The sequence below is a fragment of the Pristiophorus japonicus genome, chromosome 11 (genome assembly GCF_044704955.1).
Source record: "Pristiophorus japonicus isolate sPriJap1 chromosome 11, sPriJap1.hap1, whole genome shotgun sequence".
Classification (NCBI taxonomy): domain Eukaryota; kingdom Metazoa; phylum Chordata; class Chondrichthyes; family Pristiophoridae; genus Pristiophorus; species Pristiophorus japonicus.
The window spans coordinates 86,567,959-86,587,968 of NC_091987.1; the positions used below are offsets into that span (position 1 = coordinate 86,567,959).

Consider the following 20,010-nt stretch of genomic DNA (forward strand, 5'->3'; position numbering starts at 1 on the left):
TCGTTGGTGATATTTCTCCAGCAATTTGAGGTGCCTGCTGTACATGGTCCATGTCTCTGAACCATACAGGAGGGCAGATATTACTACAGCCCTGTAGGCCACGAGCCTGGTGGCAGTTTTGAGGGCCTGATCTTCAAACACTCTTTTCCTCAGGCAACTGAAGACTGCACAGGCGCACTGGGGGCGGTGTTGGATCTCATCGTCAATGCCTGCTCTTGTTGATAGGAGGGTCCCGAGATATGGGAAGTGGTCCACGTTGTCCAGGGCCGCACGGTGGATCTTGATGACTGGGGGACAGTGCTGTGTGTTGAGGACAGGCTGGTGGAGGATCTTTGTCTTACGGATGTTTAGCGTAAGGCCCATTCTTTCGTACGCCTCAGTAAATACGTCGACTATGTCCTGGAGTTCAGCCTCTATATGTGCGCAGACGCAGGCGTCGTCCGTATACTGTAGCTTGACGACAGAGGTTGGGGTGGTCTTGGATCTGGCCTGGAGATGGCGCAGGTTGAACAGGTTCCCACTGGTTCTGTAGTTCAGTCCCACTCTAGCAGGGGAGCTTGTTGACTATGAAGTGGAGCATGGTGGCGAGAAAGTTTGAGAAGAGGGTTGGGGCAATGATGCAGCCCTTTTTGACCCCGGTCAGGACATGGATTGGGTCTGTGGGGGTGATGGATCCGTTGGTAAGGATCACGGCCTGCATGTCGTCATGGAGCAGGCGAAGAATGGTGACGAACTTTTGGGGGCATCCGAAGCGGAGGAGGACACTCCATAGACCCTCGCGGTTGACAGTGTCAAAGGCCTTTGTAAGGTTGAAAAAGGCCACGTATAAGGGCTGGCGCTGTTCCCTGCATTTTCCCTGTAGCTGTCGCGCTGCAAAGATCACATCCGTTGTACCCCGTAGGGGATGAAATCCGCACTGTGATTCTGGGAGGAGCTCCTCGGCCACGGGAAGAAGACGGTTGAGGAGGACTCTAGCGACGACTTTCCCAGTGGCTGATAGCAGGGAGATTCCTCTGTAGTTGCTGCAGTCGGACTTGTCCCCTTTTTAAAAGATGGTCACGATCACTGCATCACTGAGATCTCCAGATGAGAGAGATGAGCTTGTGTATTCGCGCCAACAGTACCTCTCCGCCATACTTCAATGCCTCATCAGGGATTCCATCCGCACCCGTAGTCTTGTTTTTAAGCTGTCTTTTGGCTTTTTCTACCTCGTGCAGTGTTGGGGTCTCACTGAGGTGGTGGCAAGTAGCATGCTGCGGGATGGAGTCGAGAACACTCGTGTCAAAAGCAGAGTCTTGATTGAGGAGATCTTCGAAGTGCTCCTTCCAGCGGGCCCTGACTGCCTCGGTGTCCTTGATGAGTGTTTCCCCGTTCTTGGCCAGCAGTGGGGTGGGGCCTTGGGTGTTTGGCCCATAGGTGGCGTTGACTGCGATGAAGAATCCTTGCACATCATGGTTATCGGCCAGTTGTTGTATCTCCTGTGCTTTCTCCATCCACCACCCGTTCTTTAGGTCCCGGGTTTTTTGTTGGACCTCAGCCTTGAGCCGTCTGTAATGCTACTTTGCTGCTCCCGCGTTGGGTTGTTATTTAAGGCTCAGAAATGCCCTGCGCTTGCGATCTACTAGCTCTTGGATTTCCTGATCATTCTCATCAAATCAGTCCTGGTGTTTCCTGGTTCAGTAACCAAGAGTCTCTTTGGAGGCACTGGTTATGGAGGCCTGGAGGGCAGACCAAGCGCTGTGGGCATTCTACGTCTCGGGGTCGTCAAAGCACGTCAGGTTAGGCGAGAGATCTGGAGATCGAGGAGCAATGTCGGGAGGCCTATAAAGGTCAGCGGGTAGTTTGTGAGACAGTCGGAGAGGTGGGAGATCGAAGAGCAATGTCGGGAGGCCAGTGGGGAGTTCATGAGACAGTCGGAGAGGCGGGAAATCGAGGAGCAACATCGGGAAGCCTATAAAGACCAGCGATGAGGCAGTCGGAGAGGCTAGCCGGTGCAGCTGCAGCAGGGTGAGAAGGCAAAAAAGAAGTAGAAAGAAATTGGAAGGTGACGTCACAGCCAAGGGGGTAAGTGATTGGCTAGTGATTGGTAAATAGTTTTTCTTTTTCTTTATCAGTAAGTACCCTTTAGCATCATTGTTGCCAAATTAAGTGTATCTAAGGGTTAAGTCATGTCAGGAGAGCTCGGACACGTGTTCTGCTCCTCCTCTACTATGTGGAAAGCCAGGGACGCTTCCGGTGTCCCTGACGACTATGTGTGCGGGAAGTGCATCTGCCTGCAGCTCCTGACGGACCGCATTGCGGAACTGGAGTTGCGGGTGGATGAACTCTAGAGCATCCACGATTCTGAGAATGACGTGAATAGCACGCTTAGTGAGTTGGTCTTACCGCAGGTAAAGGTTACACAGCCAGATAGGGAATGGGTGACCAACAGGAAGAGCAGTGCAAGGAAGATCGTGCAGGGGTCCCATGCGGTCATCCCCCTGCAAAACAGATACACCGCTTTGAGTACTGGTGGGGGGGATGACTCATCAGGGGAGGGCAGCAGCAGCCAAGTTCATGGCACCGTGGGTGGCTCTGTTGCACAGGAGGGCAGGAAAAAGCGTGGGAGAGCGATAGTGATAGGGGATTCAATTGTAAGGTGAATAGATAGACATTTCTGCGGCCGCAACCGAGACTCCAGGATGGCATGTTGCCTCCCTAGTGCAGGGGTCAAAGATGTCTCGGAGCGAGTGCTAGGCATTCTGAAAAGAGAGGGTGAACAGCCAGTTGTCATGGTGCATATAGGTACCAACGATATAGGTAAAGAATGGGATGAGGTCCTACAAGACGAATTTAAGGAGCTGGGAGTTAAATTAAAAAGTAGGACCCCAAAGATAGTAATCTCAGGATTGCTACCAGTTCCACGTGCTAGTCAGAGTAGGAATCGCAGGATAGCTCAGATGGATACGTGGCTTGAGGAGTGTTGCAGAAGGGAGGGATTCAAATTCCTGGGACATTGGAACCGGTTCTGGGGGAGGTGGGACCAGTACAAACCGGACGGTCTACACCTAGGCAGGACCGGAACCAATGTCCTCAGGGGAGTGTTTGCTAGTGCTGTTGAAGAAGAGTTAAACTAATTTGTCAGGGGGATGGGAACCTATGCAGGGAGACAGAGGGAAGTAGAATGGGGGCAGAAGCAAAAGATAGAAAGAAGAAAAGTAAAAGTGGAGGACAGAGAAACCAAAGGCAAAAAGCAAAAAGGGCCACATTACAGCAAAATTCTAAAGGGACAAAGTGTGTTAGAAAGACAAGCCTGAAGGCTCTGTGCCTCAATGCGAGGAGTATTCGGAATAAGGTGGATGAATTAACTGCGCAGATAGCAGTTAACGGGTATGATATAATTGGCATCACGGAGACATGGGTTCAGGGTGACCAAGGCTGGGAACTCAACATCCAGGGGTATTCAACATTTTGGAAGGATAGACAGAAAGGAAAAGGAGGTGGGGTGGCATTGCTAGTTAAAGAGGAAATTAATGCAATAGTAAGAAAGGACATTAGCTTGGATGATGTGGAATCGGTATGGGTGGAGCTATGGAATACCAAAGGGTAGAAAACGCTAGTGGGAGTTATGTACAGGCCATCAAACAGTAGTAGTGAGGTTGGGGACAGCATCAAACAAGGAATTAGGGATGCATGCAATAAAGGTACAGCAGTTATCATGGGTGACTTGAATCTACATATTGATTGGGCTAACCAAACTGGTAGCAATGCAGTGGAGGAGGATTTCCTGGAGTGTATTAGGGATGGTTTTCTAGACTAATATGTCGAGGAACCAACAAGGGAGCTGGCCATCCTAGAGACGACTAATTAGCAATCTTGTGCGAGGCCCCTTGGGGAAGAGTGACCATAACATGGTAGAATTCTTTATTAAGATGGAGAGTGACACAGTTAATTCAGAAACTAAGGTCCTGAACTTAAGGAAAGGTAACTTCGATGGTTTGAGGCATGAATTGGCTAGAATTGGCAAATAATACTTAAAGGGTTGACGGTGGATAGGCAATGGCAAACATTTAAAGATCACATGGATGAACTTCAGCAATTGTACATCACTGTCTGCAATAAAAATAAAACGGGGAAGGTGGCTCAACCATGGCTAACAAGGGAAATTAAGGATAGTGTTAAATCCAAGGAAGAGGCATATAAATTGGCCAGAAAAAGCAGCAAACCTGAGGACTGGGAGAAATTTAAAATTCAGCAGAGGAGGACAAATGATTTAATTAAGAGGGGGAAAATAGAGTACGAGAAGAAGCTTGCCGGGAACATAAAAACTGACTGCAAAAGCTTCTATAGATATGTAAAGAGAAAAAGGTTAGTAAAGACAAACGTAGGTCCCCTGCAGTCAGAATCAGGGGAAGTCATAACGGGGAACAAAGAAATGGCGAACCAATTGAACAAGTACTTTGGTTCGGTATTCACTAAGGAGGACACTAACAACCTTCCGGATATAAAAGGGGTCAGAGGGTCTAGTAAGGAGGAGGAACTGAGGGAAATCCTTATTAGTCGAGAAATTGTGTTGGGGAAATTGATGGGATTGAAGGCCGATAAATCCCCGGGGCCTGATGGTCTGCATCCCAGAGTACTTAATGAAGTGGCCCTAGAAATAGTGGATGCATTGGTGATCATTTTCCAACAGTCTATCGACTATGGATCAGTTCCTGTGGACTGGAGTGTAGCTAATGTAACACCATTTTTTAAAAAGAGAGGGAGAGAGAAAGCGGGTAATTATAGACCGGTTAGCCTGACATCAGTAGTGCGGAACATTTTGGAATCAATTATTAAGAATGAAGTAGCAGCGCATTTGGAAAGCAGTGACAGGATCGGTCCAAGTCAGCATGGATTTATGAAAGGGAAATCATGCTTGACAAATCTTCTGGAATTTTTTGAGGATGTAACTATTAGAGTGGACAAGGGTGAACCAGTGGATGTGGTGTATTTGGACTTTCAAAAGGCTTTTGACAAGGTCCCACACAAGAGATTGTTGTGCAAAATCAAAGCACATGGTATTGGGGGTAATATGCTTACGTGGATAGAGAACTGGTTGGCAAACAGGAAGCAGAGAGTCGGGATAAACGGGTCCTTTTCAGAATGGCAGGCAGTGACTAGTGGGATGCTGCAGGGCTCAGTGATGGGCCCCCAACTATTTACAATATACATCAATGATTTAGATGAAGGAATTGAGTGTAATATCTCCAAGTTTGCAGATGACACTAAACTGGGTGGCGGTGTGAGCTGTGAGGGAGACGCAAAGAGGCTGTAGGGTGACTTGGACAGGTTAGGTGAGTGGGCAAATGCATGGCAGATGCAGTATAATGTGGATAAATGTGAGGTTATCCACTTTGGGGACAAAAACGCAAAGACAGAATATTATCTGAATGGCGGCTGATTAGGAAAAGGGGAGGTGCAACTAGACCTGGGTGTCATGGTTCATCAGTCATTGAAAGTTGGCATGCAGGTACAGCAGGTGGTGAAGAAGGCAAATGGTATGTTGGCCTTCATAGCTAGGGGATTTGAGTATAGGAGCAGGGAGGTCTTACTGCAGTTGTACAGGGCGTTGGTGAGGCCTCACCTGGAATATTGTGTTCAGTTTTGGTCTCCTAATCTGAGGAAGGACGTTCTTGCTATTGAGGGAGTGCAGCGAAGGTTATTCCCGGGATGGCGGGACTGACATATAAGGAGAGACTGGATCAACTGGGCCTTTATACATTGGAGTTTAGAAGGATGAGAGGGGATCTCATAGAAACATATAAGATTCTGACGGGACGGGACAGGTTAGATGCGGGAAGAATGTTCCCGATGTTGGGGAAGTCCAGAACCAGGGACACAGTCTTAAGATAAGGGGTAGGCCATTTAGGACTGAGATGAGGAGAAATTTCTTCACTCAGAGAGTTGTTAACCTGTGGAATTCCCTTCCACAGAGAGTTGTTGATGCCAGTTCATTGGATATATTCAAGAGGGAGTTAGATATGGCCCTTACGGTTTAGGGGATCAAGGCGTATGGAGAGAAAGCAGGAAAGGGGTACTGAGGGAATGATCAGCCATGATCTTATTGAATGGTGGTGCAGGCTCGAAGGGCCGAATAGCCTACTCCTGCACCTATTTTCTATGTTTCTATGTTAGCTGTAAGGCGCTGGCTGTATAGGACTCTCTTAGCTGGGTCCTTAAGTGCTCCGGCATTGACTTTTTTGCAGCACTGCTTCTGCTGCCCCCTCCGCTTTGGGACTATGTTGATGTCGATGATGGATCAGATTAGACGGTGGTCCATCCAGCAGTCGTCGGCTTCTGTCATGGCGCGGATGATGCGCATATCCTTGTGATCCCTGGCTCGGACAATGACATAGTCGGTGCTTGGAGCGAGGGTGTTGCCAAGATGCCTTGTATTTGTCCCTCTGGTGAAACAAGGTGTTGGCGTTGACAGTTTCGTGCTTTAGATATCTTGTCAGGAGTAGGAAAGCAGTAGGGGCTTTCCCTACCCCCTCTCTGCCAATCACGCCCCCTCCCAGAGGTCTGTGTCCTTGTCAACCTTGGCGTTGAAGTCATCGAGGAGGATCAGTTTGTCATCCGCGGGGACGCAGGACAGGGATTTTTCGAGGTTGGTGTAAAAACCCTCTTTGGCCTCATCAGTTGCATTGAGTGTTGGGGTGTACGCACTGATGACTGTGGTGCATTGGTTCCGGAATAGGGTGAGTCGAAGAGTCATGAGGCGTTTGTCAACCCCGTAGGGTGTGTCTTCAGTAATTACAGCAACAGGGTCCACCACGGTTAGTTGCAGATTAAGGCCTTTCGCATCCATACAACTTGCCAGTTGGCTATGCAGCCATCCACCAGGGCTACTCGACTCGGGAAGCGTTCAGTAATACGGCACTTCCACCATCAACACAGGTAGGTTCATCACACAAAAGGAGCAACAGTGGCAACATGCATTAAACACATACACCAGAGTGCTGCACAACTTAAGAACGTTGTTTTACTTCTACCGTATCATGCAGGTTTAAAACATTCTTTCATTGCACAGAACATAGCTTATCAATTGTACAAAAGTCAAACAGTGACTGCTTCCCGAGATGTCTCTGCGTGTACGGGGAGGTCCCTGTGATTTAAAAGTTGCGGCATTGGAAACCAGTCATGAGTAGTACAGTGCAGATGGCTAATTGCCCCTTTGTGGACCTGCAGATAGTGCAGAAGTCCCCTGAGTACAACTCTAACCGGTAGTCAGTTCTAAATACTGGTGAGGGTGATAGTTCCACTGGGGTGTGCAGCCAGAGCCAAGTCCACGGCACCAGGGTGACTCAGCTATACGGGGGGTGGGCGGAGGGGCGGGGTGGGGTGGGGGAGGAGGAAGATCAGGAAAGTAATAGTGGTATAGGATTCAATAGTCAGGGAAGCAGACAGGTGTTTCTGTGACTTAGACTTGGGTGTACAGGGCACAATTTCAAAATTTGCAGATGACATGAAACTTGGAAGTATAGTGAACAGTGAGGAGAATAGTGATAGACTTCAAAAAGACATAGAGAGGCTGGTGCAATGGGCGGCCATGTGGCAGATGAAGTGTAACGCAGAAAAATGCGAAGTGATACATTTTGGCAGGAAGAATGAGGAGAGGCAATATAAATGAAAAGGTACAATCCTAAAGGGGTTGCTGGAACAGAGAGACCTGGGGGTTTATGTGCACAAATCGTTGAAGGTGAGAGGGCAGGTTGAGAAAGCGGTTACAAAAACGTAGTTCTGAGCTTCATAAATAGAGGCATAAAATACAAAAGCAAGGAAGTATTGATTAACCTTTATAAAACATTGGTTCAGCCTCAACTGGAGCATTGTGTCCAATTCTGGGCACTGCACTTTAGGGAGGGTGTGAAGGCCTTAGCGAGGGTGCAGAAAAGATTTACAAGAATAGTTCCAGGGATGAGGTACATCAGCTTCATGGATAGACTGGAAAAGCTGAGGTTGTTCTCCTTAGAGCAGAGAAGATTGCGAGGAGATTCTTAGAGCAGAAGAGATTTGATAGAGGTATTCAAAATCATGAGGGGTCTAGACAGAGTAGATAGAGAGAAACTGTTCCCAGTGGCAGAAGGGTCGAGAACCAGAGGACACAGATTTAAGGTGATTGGCAGAAGAACCAAAGGCGACATGAGGAAAAACCTTTCTCTCCGCAGCGAGTGAATATGATCTGGAATTCACTGCCTGAAAGGCTGGTGGAGGCAGATTCAGTTGTGGATTTCAAAAGGGAATTGGATAAGTAGCTGAAGGAAAAAAATTGCAAGGCTACGGGGAAAGGGCGGCGGAGTGGGACTAGCTGAAGTGCTCTTGCAGAGAGCAGGCACGGGTTCGATGGCCAAATGGCCTCCTTCTGTGCTGTAACCATTCTATGATTACATGAACTATAGTCAATGTGCTATTGCACACAAGACTTGTCTAAATGCTTGACTCATTTTCCATTATTTTTTTAAAAGGCTTATAAAGTGTAGGATTTCACTGCATGAGGTTTGCATTATGAGAAAATTCATTCAGCGAATGTTTGCTTTATATTTACAACAGTACGATAAATGAAACATCTTGGTAATATGATCCTTACCCTGACTGATCTCTGCAAAAGGTATACTGGCAAAGAGAAGTCTAATCTCTTTTGAATGTATTCATGGGAATTTTGGACAGAAACGTAATTAAATCTTGACAGGATTGGTTACATCAGGAGTAAGTGATCCTCGTAATGTTTATACCATATTTGTTTCCATCCTCCTACCACCCCCAAAGACAGATAGTAGAATGTTAAGTAATGGAACGGTTAGCTGTGCTATAAGTATTTGTGATGATACTAGAATTGAAAACGGTTGCTGTAAAATTTTCTTCGCACTGCCTGTTTGTCACTCCCTCTGCAGCTGCACTGTTGCTCGTAAACAATCAATACATGAGATCGTTGAATGACACTCCAATGTCACTTCCAAGTACAGAATGTTACTCAGTGAAACGCCACCAGCTGGTTACCAATAATAAACACATTTTGCACACACAATCTACACAGTGCACGCACTGCCTATTTGGAAATGCATAGAATTAAAAAAAAAATCATTATCGGGTTCATGGAATCATAGAATCATAGAAAATTCCGACACAAATGGAGGCTATTCTGCTCATCGTGTCTGTGCCGGTCGGAAACTAGCTACCCAGCTTAATCCTACCTTCCAGCACTAGGTCCGTAGTCCTGTAGGTTACAGCTCTTTAAGTGCTCATCCAAGTACCTTTTCAATGTGATGAAGGTTTCTGCCTCTACCACCCTTTCAGGCAGAGAGTTCCAGACTCCCATCACTCTCTGGTGAAGAAAGGTTTCCTCATCTGCCCTCTAATCCTTCTACCAACGACTTTAAATCTATGCCCCCGGTTATTGACCCCTCTGCTAAGGGAAATAGGTCCTTCCTATCCACTCTATCAAGGCCTCTCATAATTTTATACTGTACACCACAATTAAATCACCCCTCAGCCTCCTCTGTTCCGATCTCCCCCCGACCTTCCACTCCGGGGGCCTCCGATCTCCCCCACAACCTCCCACCCCGAGGCTTCCAATCTCCTCCCGACCTCCCACCCCGAGGCCTCCGATCTCCCCCCGACCTCCCATACCGAGGCACCTGATCTCACCCCTGTGGCTTCCGATACCCCTCCTCTGGCTTCTAATTGCCTTCCCGCCCTTCCCCACTCGCCTTCCCAACCTTCTGGCCTTACGACCTCCAGCCTCTGGCCTCCAATCATCTTCTAGGCCTCCCCCCTCCGGTTCCGATCCTGTGGCCTGCCCCAGACCACCGCCCCCCCCCCAATTCTCTGTCCTCGATCCTCCGGTCCCAATCCTTCTCCAACCCCCAACCACCCTGCACCCCTCCCCGCCCTCCCCACCCCAATCGCTCCATCCCTCCTCTCTGCAGCCTAGTTCCACAGGACTACCCACCAGACAGACAGCCATTCTCTCCAGCTTAAAATTCAGGCCATTGTCTCTGATTTTCTAGTCCAGTAACATAGCTACAATATTGCTCCACTCAGCAGCATGAGGTGTGAAATTTTTCTGAATACATGAAATGTCAATTTTTAGCTAACTGAGCTAAGTTTTAATTTCCTAACTAGCCAAAGCCCTGACAATTAGGCATGAGAAGATTTTGTAGAAGTAACTTACGACCCTGGCCTTGCTCCTTTTTTCTTCCATCATGGCCCCATGACCTTTTGATGATTTTTGCAGCTTGTAGTGTGAGTTGTACAAAAATATTTTGTCTGAGACTCAATGCATAAATCCTCACTGTATTGAAATCTGGACTCAATATCATCTACTTAACTCATTCTTTCTCAGCAGCTCGACACAGTGGAATACCTTAGTCCTCTCTTGCAATCCACAGGTTTTTAAAACTCAGTTTGGTTTCAGCTAACCATACTTCTTGATTCATCTTCTCTTCTCTCCTACTCTTCTCAATCTTGGTAATGTTCTGCACAGTGGACCTTGGTTCTTCATTTAGGCTTATCAATTAATAAAAATCGTCCCCGTAAATGTGCTTCAGTCTTTGGCTGCAATTTCAACAACCATGGCGAGTCCGGGGCAGCCGGGGTCAGTGGCGGGTGGCTTCAGCCCACACTGTATGAAGGATCTTCCGCTGATTGGGCTTGTTAAGCCCGCCCTGCGAGGTTCCCGGCCAATTGAACGAAGCAGGTCTGATGACGTCATTTATAGGGATCATGGTCACATTGATCTTGACAGTTGTTCTGTCAGTGTTCTGCAGCATTGAGGTGCTGCAAACATTGACGATCACTGTACAAAGGTGCACGGCTGCACCCAGGCTCTCCCATGACTGCCTCCAGATGCTTATGGAGGGAGTCACAGCACGCAGGGAAGTTCTGTTCTCTTCCAATGGGTGGAAGAAACCTCCACAGAACACCAATGCAGCCTGGTTGCACATTACACAGGAGGACACAAGCAGGGATGTTGTCAGGAGGACCTGGCGGCAGTGGTGCAAACCTTTCAATGATCTCAGTAGATCACAAAACATTACTGCAAAGCCACACTCAACCTCATCCTGCTGTGCCACTCATCACATCCCCATCGCTCTGCCTTCCCTACCTACTCCTGCACATCCTGGTGTTTTATCTCATGTCCTTGTAGCGTTTCTGCTAATGTGTTGTCAAACATTGAAATATTTATTTTTAACACTTTGCGTACTTGATCAGATTTGTGTGAACCTTTGGAAATGGCTTCGTGAGTTGTAGTGAATGGTGAGATGTAAGGGTAACCCCCACAATGGTGTTGAGTGTGTATGGAATGGCTTGGGCATTGCAGGGATGCTTTATTATGTTGATGTGGGGTGGTGCCAACTTGGAACATCCTGTGGCAGTCAGGATGTACAGCATGAAGTGAAGTAAATGTGGCCATGGTGAGGCCATCCCTGGCATCATTGTGGTCAGGTGCTGATGCTCTGTGTCCTGTGCATATCAGTTGATTGCAAAGAAGTTTGGTGATGTTGATATTGATGCTGGTGTGTTTAGTGATGTTAATGTTGGCGGTGGGATTCTGAGGACCAAGGTGAGATGCTGATGGAATAGACGGCAAATGAGGTTGAAATGATAGAAGCAATCTGTCAGTGGTGAGAGAGGTTGCTCCAAGGAGGTGACAGTGAATAGAGAGTTCACTGCAAACACTTCCAAATTGTATTAAGCTCAAAAGTGTCCTCCAAATCCGGAAGGCTTCAGCTTCTGAGATTGGAAAGTGAACAGCTGTGAAATGGTACCTTTTATACCACTTCTGCAGCTGTCAACTAGCAAAATGATGGCGAGTCAATGAGAACCCGACTCCACTTACCTGACATGAAGTCCGAGCGATGGGAAGCTCATTAAAAACTTGGTAAAATTCTTTGGAGCTGGTAAAATGCTACTGAAATAGGTTTAAGCAACTTGTTAAATATCACAATTGCCTGACCCGCCGCTTAGTTCCGGGTCTGCAATCCGCAGCGGGACCCAGCACTTTGGAAACTTACAAGAAGGCGGGTTCAAAGTGGACTTCCGCCCCGCTGTCAATCACAGCCATTTTGACAGCGGGCCCACCTCCAAACCCGTTCTTGCAGGCTGGGAAGATTCCGACCTCAGTGTCCTTCCTTCAATTTCATGGAGTACCTGAGTTAAAATCTCAGCTGCCCATGCCCATAGCTGAACTCTCCATGTAACCTTATAAGCAGCCCACTCAGTGCTTCATAGTATTGATAAATGCCACTGCCATTTGACCAGTTGACCATAACATACATATCAAGGTCTTTTAAAAAGACACATCCCAAACAACAGTGTTTAGCTTTGAAATGTTATTTAATTGCTTAAACTGTATAAAATGTTTTAAAAAATGACATTTTAATTTTATTTGTAAACTTGTCAATTATTATTTATCAAGTTAATGCTTGATTGTCACGTGATATGACCGGTCATGGTGCATGCTGGACACCACAGGAGAAGAGTGAGAACTACAGTTCTCTGCTTCATCTCTGCCTCACGCATAGAATTTGCCAACAGGACCTGGAACTCCTCAGGCCAGCTGAAGGATTCTTTCCTGCCTGGCTATCATGTGATGAGTTATAATGGCACGCTCTGAGTATTGTAGTTTCACAGGAAAGGGAAAAAAGCTACAACTCCCATAATGCATATATCTCATACACAAAGAATTTGTCAACAGGGGTTACATCTCTCAGTCTTGTTGAAGAATCAAGGCTGTGAAAACAGAGCAGATATCAAGTCCCAGTCCCCAGAGAGAGGTCTATGCAATGAAAACTTCTTAGAACATAAGAATTAGGAGCAGGAGTTGGCCATTCGGCCCCTCGAGCTGCTTTGCCATTCAATAAGAACTCCACCTTCCTGCACTGTCCTCATATCTCTTGATTCCCTTATTTTCCAAAAATATATCTATCTCTGTCTTGAATATACTCAAAGACTGAGCCTCACGGGGGTAGAGAATTCCAAATATTCACCACCCTCCGAGTGAAGATGTTTCACCTCACCTCAGTCTTAAATGGCTGACCCCTTATTCTGAGACTGTGACCCCTGGTTCTAGACCAGTCAGAGGAAACATCCTCTCTGCATCTACCCTAGCAAGCCCAGTAATAATTTTGGATATTTCAATGAGATCACCTCTCATTCTTCTAAACTCTGGAGAATATAGGCTTAGTCTACTCAAGCTCTCCTCATAGGACAATTCCCTCATCCCGGGAATCAGTCTGGTGAACCTTCGTTGCACTCCCTTTATGGCAAGTATATTCTTCCTTAGGTAAGGAGACCAAAACTCCAGATGCGGTATCACCAGGGCCCAATATAATTGCAGTAAGACTTCTTTATTAGAAGTATTTCTTGCCTGTACTGCTAGTTTTATGGATAAATTTAGTAAGTCTGTACATAATTTTTAATGTGTTATGCAATAAATGTACTGTTTCAATGTACAGGGCGGGCAAGGAAACAGAATGACTGATAGGTTTTCCTGTGGATGTTGGTGATTGATTGATAATTTGTTCTAACTACGGAGTGAGACTGATTTTTGACTGGTTTGCATTTAATCCATCTCGTATTTGAATGAATTCTGTATTGTTAAGTTTATAGTGGTTATTTGAGTCAATCATGATTTTTGCCCTAGATGCTTCCTGCTATTAAAGTGCGATATTAGGTACATGTGCAAGACGTGTTCAAATACTGACTGCAAATTACATCATCAGGGCAACTGGATTGAATTCGTTGGCGGCCGTGCATTCAGCTGCCTGGGCCCTAAGCTCTGGAATTCCCTCCTTAAACCTCTCCACTTCTCCACATCTTTCTTCCTTCTCTTTGACCATGTTTTTGGTCACCTGTCCTAATATCTCCTTAATCTGCTGTCATTACCCCTCTCAAAAAAATAACCCTTGACCCCACTTTGCTTGTTAGCTATCGCCCCACTCCACCTTCCTTTCCTGTCCAAAGTACTTGAACGCGTTGTCACCTCCCAAATCCGTGATCATCTTTCAATGAATTCATTGTTTGAATTTCTTCAATCTGATTTTCGTCCCTGCCACAGTACCGAAACTGCTTTCATCAAAGTCACAAATGACATCCTTTGTGACTGTAACAAACGTAAACTATCCCTTCTCATCCTTCTGGATTTGTCTGCAGCCTTTTACACAGTTGACCACTCCATCCTCCTCCAGTGCCTCTCCAGCTGGGTGGGACTTCACTCGCCTGGTTCCATTCTTATCTATCTAATCATAGCCAGAAAATCTCCTGCAATGGCTTCCTTTCCCACTCCCGTATCATTACCTCTGGTGTCTCACAACGATCTGTCCATGGTCCCCTCTTATTTCTCATCTATATGCAATATCATCCGAAAACACGGGAGTCAGTTTCCACATGTACGCAGACGACACCCAGCTCTACCTCTCCACCACTTCTCTCGACCCCTGCTTGGTATCTAAATTGTCAGACTGCTTGCCCGACATCTAGTGCTGGACGAGCAGAAATTTTCTCCAATTAAATATTGGGAAGACCGAAGCCATTATCTTTGGTCCCCGCCACAAACTGCATTCCCTAACCACTGACTCCATCCCTCTCCCTAGCATCAATCTGAGGGTGAACAAGACTGTTTGCAATGTAGGTGTCATATTTCCAGCCACATATCCGTGGCATAACTAAACAGCTGTTTTCCACCTCCGTAACATCGCTCGCCTCCGCCCTTGCCTCAGCTCTTCTGCTGCTGAAACTCTCATTCATGCTTTTGTTACCTCTAGACTTGACTACTCCAACTCACTCCCAGCCGGCCTCCCAAATTCCACACTACGCAAACTTGAAGTCATCCAAAACTCAGCAGCCTGTGTACTAACCCGCACCAAGTCAAGATCACCCATCACCCCTGTGCTTTCTGACCTACATTGGCTCCTGGTTAAACAATGCCTCGATTTCAAAATTCTCATCCTTGTTTACAAATCACTCCATGGCCTTGCCCCTCCCTATCTCTGTAATCTAGTTCAGCCTCACAACCCCACAAGATGTCTGCAATCCTCAAATTCTGACCTCTTGAACATCCCTCATGATAACTGCTCAATCATCGGTGGACGTGCCTTCAGCTACCTGGGCACTAAGCTCTGGAAGTCCCTCCCTAAACTTCTCCGCCTCTCTACCTCTTTCCTCCTTTAAGATGCTCGTTAAAACCTACCTCTTTAATCAAGCTTTTGGTCATCTGCCTTAATTTCTTCTTTTGTGGCTCAGTGTCAAATTTATCTGTTTGCCTTGTAACACTGCTGTGAAGCGCCTTGGGACATTTTACTACGTTAAAGGTGCTATATAAATAAAATTTATTATTATACGGCTCGGTGTCAAAATTTGTCAGATCACACTCCTGTAAAGCGCCTTGGGATGTTTTACTATGTTAAAGGTGCTATATAAATACAAGTTTTTGTTAGGTACTGTGTTTGATAATTTGAGAGAAATGAATGAATATCAGTAGGAATATAATTCATTAATACAGGGTGATTGATTCAACTGTGTTTGTTAAGTCAGCTCTCTTGTATTGTCAGGAAGGTGATCTCTGATGCCAATCCCCCAGTGATTTCACCATCTTTGACCAAAGGCTTGCACCAAAACACCAATTTATCTTTTCTCCTTACAGATGCTGAATGACCTGCTTTGTATTTCCAATTTCAAATTTCCAGCGATTGATGCATTTACCTGTTATTCTTTTGTCCTTCTAAAATGTCTGCCTGTCGGCCACATTCAACGTAAAATAAATCACTTTCATATCAGTGTAACATATGGTATCGCTGTAATATTATCCGGACATAGAAGATGAAGAAATGGTTCTAAAATGTAAATTTTCTCCAATATTGAAATGCAGTTTTCAACACACAAAGGGCAATTTTAACTTGGCCCGCCAGGCCAAAACCGGGCAGTTAAAATTGCTCCGTGGGATTCACTTGCTGACATCCCCCGGCTATGATTTTAGAAGGCTATCCAGACATGCCGATTTAAAAAGATGTAGATTGGGCTCCAACAATGTCGTTGGGGCCCGACTGCTATTTCAACCTATGGGCCGCGTAGGGAAACCGCTGCGGCTTTTCTGCCAAGTCAACCTCAACCTAGCAGGAGAAGGAGTCAAGGCCAGAAGATGCCCCATAAAGTAGTTCTTTTTTGACTTTTCTTGTAGAGTCTGGAGAAGCAGGAGTGCTCCTCTGAGCCCCACAAGGAAAGTTTATTCTTTACAGTCCCGGGATTCACACTCCCCACGCACCCCCTCCCCCCACTCCCCTTCCTGGTCGTGAGGCCCTCTGTATTACCAATACTTCACTAGCTTTAAAGCACTTTGGGACATCCGGTGGTCATGAAAAGCACTATATAAATGCAGTTTTACTTTCTCTGGAAACTCCCCCCCATGCCCAACAATTTATTTGAATGTTGGGGACCATTCCTCAGTCCCTGGCAGTGGCCACCTACAATGCGCTTGCGCCAAGAGACCTGGACTGAAGCCATGGAAATATGGCCAGCAGTTAAAGTCTCCTGGACCTCATGGTGCCGAAGTCAGGACGGTTTGCCACCTGCCTCAGCTGCCGCTTTCCCGATTCCCGTCCCGTCTTGAGATCGTAGCTATAAATTTTGGACCAGAATGTCATATGTATTGTAGACTTTGCCTGAACAATAAATTGTCAATATTTAAATCCGGTAGTAAAAATGTGTTCTTCCTCTCGGCAGGTGTCGTGTGGGTGAGAACTGGTGGTACCGAGGAGAGCACTGTGAGGAGTATGTCTCGGAAACTCTTGTTGTGGGCATTGCCATCGCTTCAGTGGCCGGTTTCCTGTTGGTATCTTCTGCTGTGATTTTCTTTGTAGCCAGAATTCTTGGTGTTCAATATGCCAAAACTGGCAGTCAACAATCTACAGAGTGAGCATTAGACTAAACAGATGTATTAAAAATAAGCAGCAGGAATGATCCTCCTGATTCCACAAGAATACTGCGGCCTGCTGTTGACCCATGCTTGACCCCTTTAGGATCAGCTCCTCTCCCCCTCATCCCACCTGGCACGACCTGCCGACCAGCTCAGCACTGGGTGCTTTCTCACAACCGGTGAGCTGCCAGTGAAGCATCTGTTGAGGGCCCAATTTGGGTGGAACTTGAAAATCCATGTGCATTGTTTCCATTCCTTACCCCAGAAGACGCAGTTAAGACTGGTTAATTTATCCTCTGGGGAGGGCTAACAATAAACACCAATTGAAATGACATAGAATGTACAACACAGAAACAAACAGTTTGGCCCAACTGGTCCGTTTTGGCTCCACACGAGCCTTCTCCAACCACCCAATCAACATATACTTCTCAATTCTGATGAAGGGTCATCGCCCTGAAATGTTAGCTCTGTTTCTCTCTCCATGGATGTTGTCTGGCCTGATGAGTCTTTCCAGCATTTTCTGTATTTGTTTTGGATTCCAGCTTCCGCAGTATTTTGCAACATATCCTTCTATTCCTTTCTCCCTCACGTGTTTATCTAGCTTCCCCTTAAATTGAAGGGTGGAAGAGGCCTGTGCGTGAGTTCTTTTAACGTGGGGTGGCCATTGCACACCGGCGACCACACGGGCTTAGCTGAGCCGGGTCTTGGTCATCTATGTTGCTATGCTATTCGGCTCAACTACTCCCTGTGCTAGCAAGTTTCACATCTAATCACATTTGGGTAAATCAGTTTATCCTGAATTCCCTATTGGAAATATTGATGACTATTTTATATTTTATGGTTATGGCCCCTAGTTCTGGTCTTGCCTGCAAGTGGAAACATCTTCTCCACGTGTATCCCGTCAAACCCTTCCATAATCTTAAAGACCTCGATCAGGTCAGCCCTCAGACTATTCTTTTCTCAAGAAAAGAGCCCCAGCCTGTTCAGTCTCTCTTGACAGAATTTGACTGCTCTAATTTCTTTATATTTTAAATCTAACATGCTAATATTTAATATTTCATCTATGCAATTATTATTCCGATTCCGAGTAAAATTTTGTTGCATTTTCTCTAATAATGGCCTAAGACTGATCCTTATTTGTTTCCTAACAAATAGATTTAACTGTACGACACAAATCATCTTTCAATATTGGTAAATTTTGCCCTTGATTGACAATATACCTCTCTAATGCCCTTCTCATTCAGTTGGTCCTCAAAGACTTTAGAAAAATGTATTTATACTCTTAAGTATTATTTGCTTTGTTTGTCATTACAGTCTAATATGCTAAAATATTGACTAAACCATGTTCCACTCTTCCCCTAGACAAAGTGATAGCCTGCAATCAGTGGAGAATGGGACAAAATATAACCCTATATATGAAAGCGATGCCACGACTGGATATAGTCACTACAAGAGAAGTTACCCGCATCTGTCCTCGTATAGCTCAGGCAGTACAGAGGCCAACTTTAGCAGCGATGAGATCCGACACATCTATGAGAATAGTGAACTTAGCAAGGAGGTAGGAATTGAAGTAGAATGTAGAAAAACGAACAAAGTCTGTTGTGTAACTTCACATTGCAGTCACTGCAGACTTTAGTCCCAGGGCTTCATTTTGTTTGAGCTGCTTCATTGGCTTCCGGTTAAGCAAGACCTCGATTTTAAAATTCTCATCCTTGTTTCCAAATTCCTCCATGGCTTCGCCACTCCCTATCTCTGCAATCTCCTCCAGCCCTACAAACCTCGGAGATATCTGCACTCCTCCAAAAATCTCCGAGATACCTGCGCTCTCCAAAATTCTAGGCTGACACTCCAGTGCAGTACTAGAGGGAGTGCCGCATTATCGGAGATGCCGTCTTTCTAATGAGACGTTAAACCGAGGCCCTGTTTGCTCTCTCAGGTGGAAGTAAAAGATCCCATGGCACTATTTCGAACAAGAGCAGGGGCGTTCTCCCCGGTGTCCTGGCCAATATTTATCCCTCAATCAACATCACTAAATAAACAGATGAACTGGTCATTATCACATTGCTGTTTGTGAGACCTTGCTGTGCGCAAATTGGCTGCCGCATTTCCTACTTAACAAAAGTGAGTACACTTCAAAAGGACATCATTGGCTGTAGCATGCTTTGGTACGTCCTGTGGTCATAAATACAAGCCTTTCTTTCTTTCTGTCTTTCTTTAATAACTACTGCACCTGAATTAGAATCTGGTTTCAATAGATTGGTGAAAATATCCTTATTGATGGATGTTAATAGTCCTCAGAAAAATGAATTTAAATAATTTTAATGCAATCTCCAGTGAACCACAGCTGTTTCACAGAGTTGCCTGTCATTTGTTTGATATTTTTGTCTACACAGCCCATAAGAATGTATAATAGTAGAGTAAGATATGGGGTTGATAGATTTTTTTTGTAAGCATCGATCATTTAAATGTAATCTTTAATCTATGTTGCAAGTCAAAATACAGCCATTTTGGAACTGTACTTCTACAATTGTAAGCCCTGTGCAAGTTCTAACATTTAGGTATGGTTCTCTACAATTATGTTCTTCACTAAAAACAACAAAAGTGTGCCAGATAAATCTGGAAAAGTTTTATTTTTCTGCAATGGAGTTACATTTTTGGGGACATAGAAACATAGAAAATAGGTGCAGGAGTAGGCCATTCTGCCCTTCGAGCCTGCACCACCATTCAATATGATCATGGCTGATCATGCAACTTCAGTACCCCATTCCTGCTTTCTCTCCATACCCATTGATCCCTTTAGCCGTATGGGCCACGCCTAACTCCCTTTTGAATATTTCTAACGAACTGACCTCAATAACTTTCTGTGGTAGAGAATTCCACAGGTTCACAATTCTCTGAGTGAAGAAGTTTCTCCTCATCTTGGTCCTAAATGGCTTACCCCTTATCCTTAGACTGTGACCACTGATTCTGGACTTCCCCAACATCGGGAACATTCTTCCTGCATCTAACCTGTCCAATTCCGTCAGAATTTGATATGTTTCTATGAGATCCCTTCTCATTCTTCTAAATTCCAGTGA

The 20,010-nt window shown here is 45.7% G+C and overlaps 1 protein-coding gene across 1 annotated transcript in view; it reads left to right on the forward strand.

Moving 5' to 3' along the window:
* Positions 1–20,010, forward strand: part of impg2a (interphotoreceptor matrix proteoglycan 2a) — a 128,136-nt gene that overhangs the window by 85,389 nt on the left and 22,737 nt on the right. The window contains exons 16-17 of the mRNA XM_070892993.1: positions 16,741–16,929; positions 18,296–18,491. Of these exons, the coding sequence (XP_070749094.1) occupies positions 16,741–16,929; positions 18,296–18,491 (385 nt within the window). The remainder of the gene's footprint in view (positions 1–16,740; positions 16,930–18,295; positions 18,492–20,010) is intronic.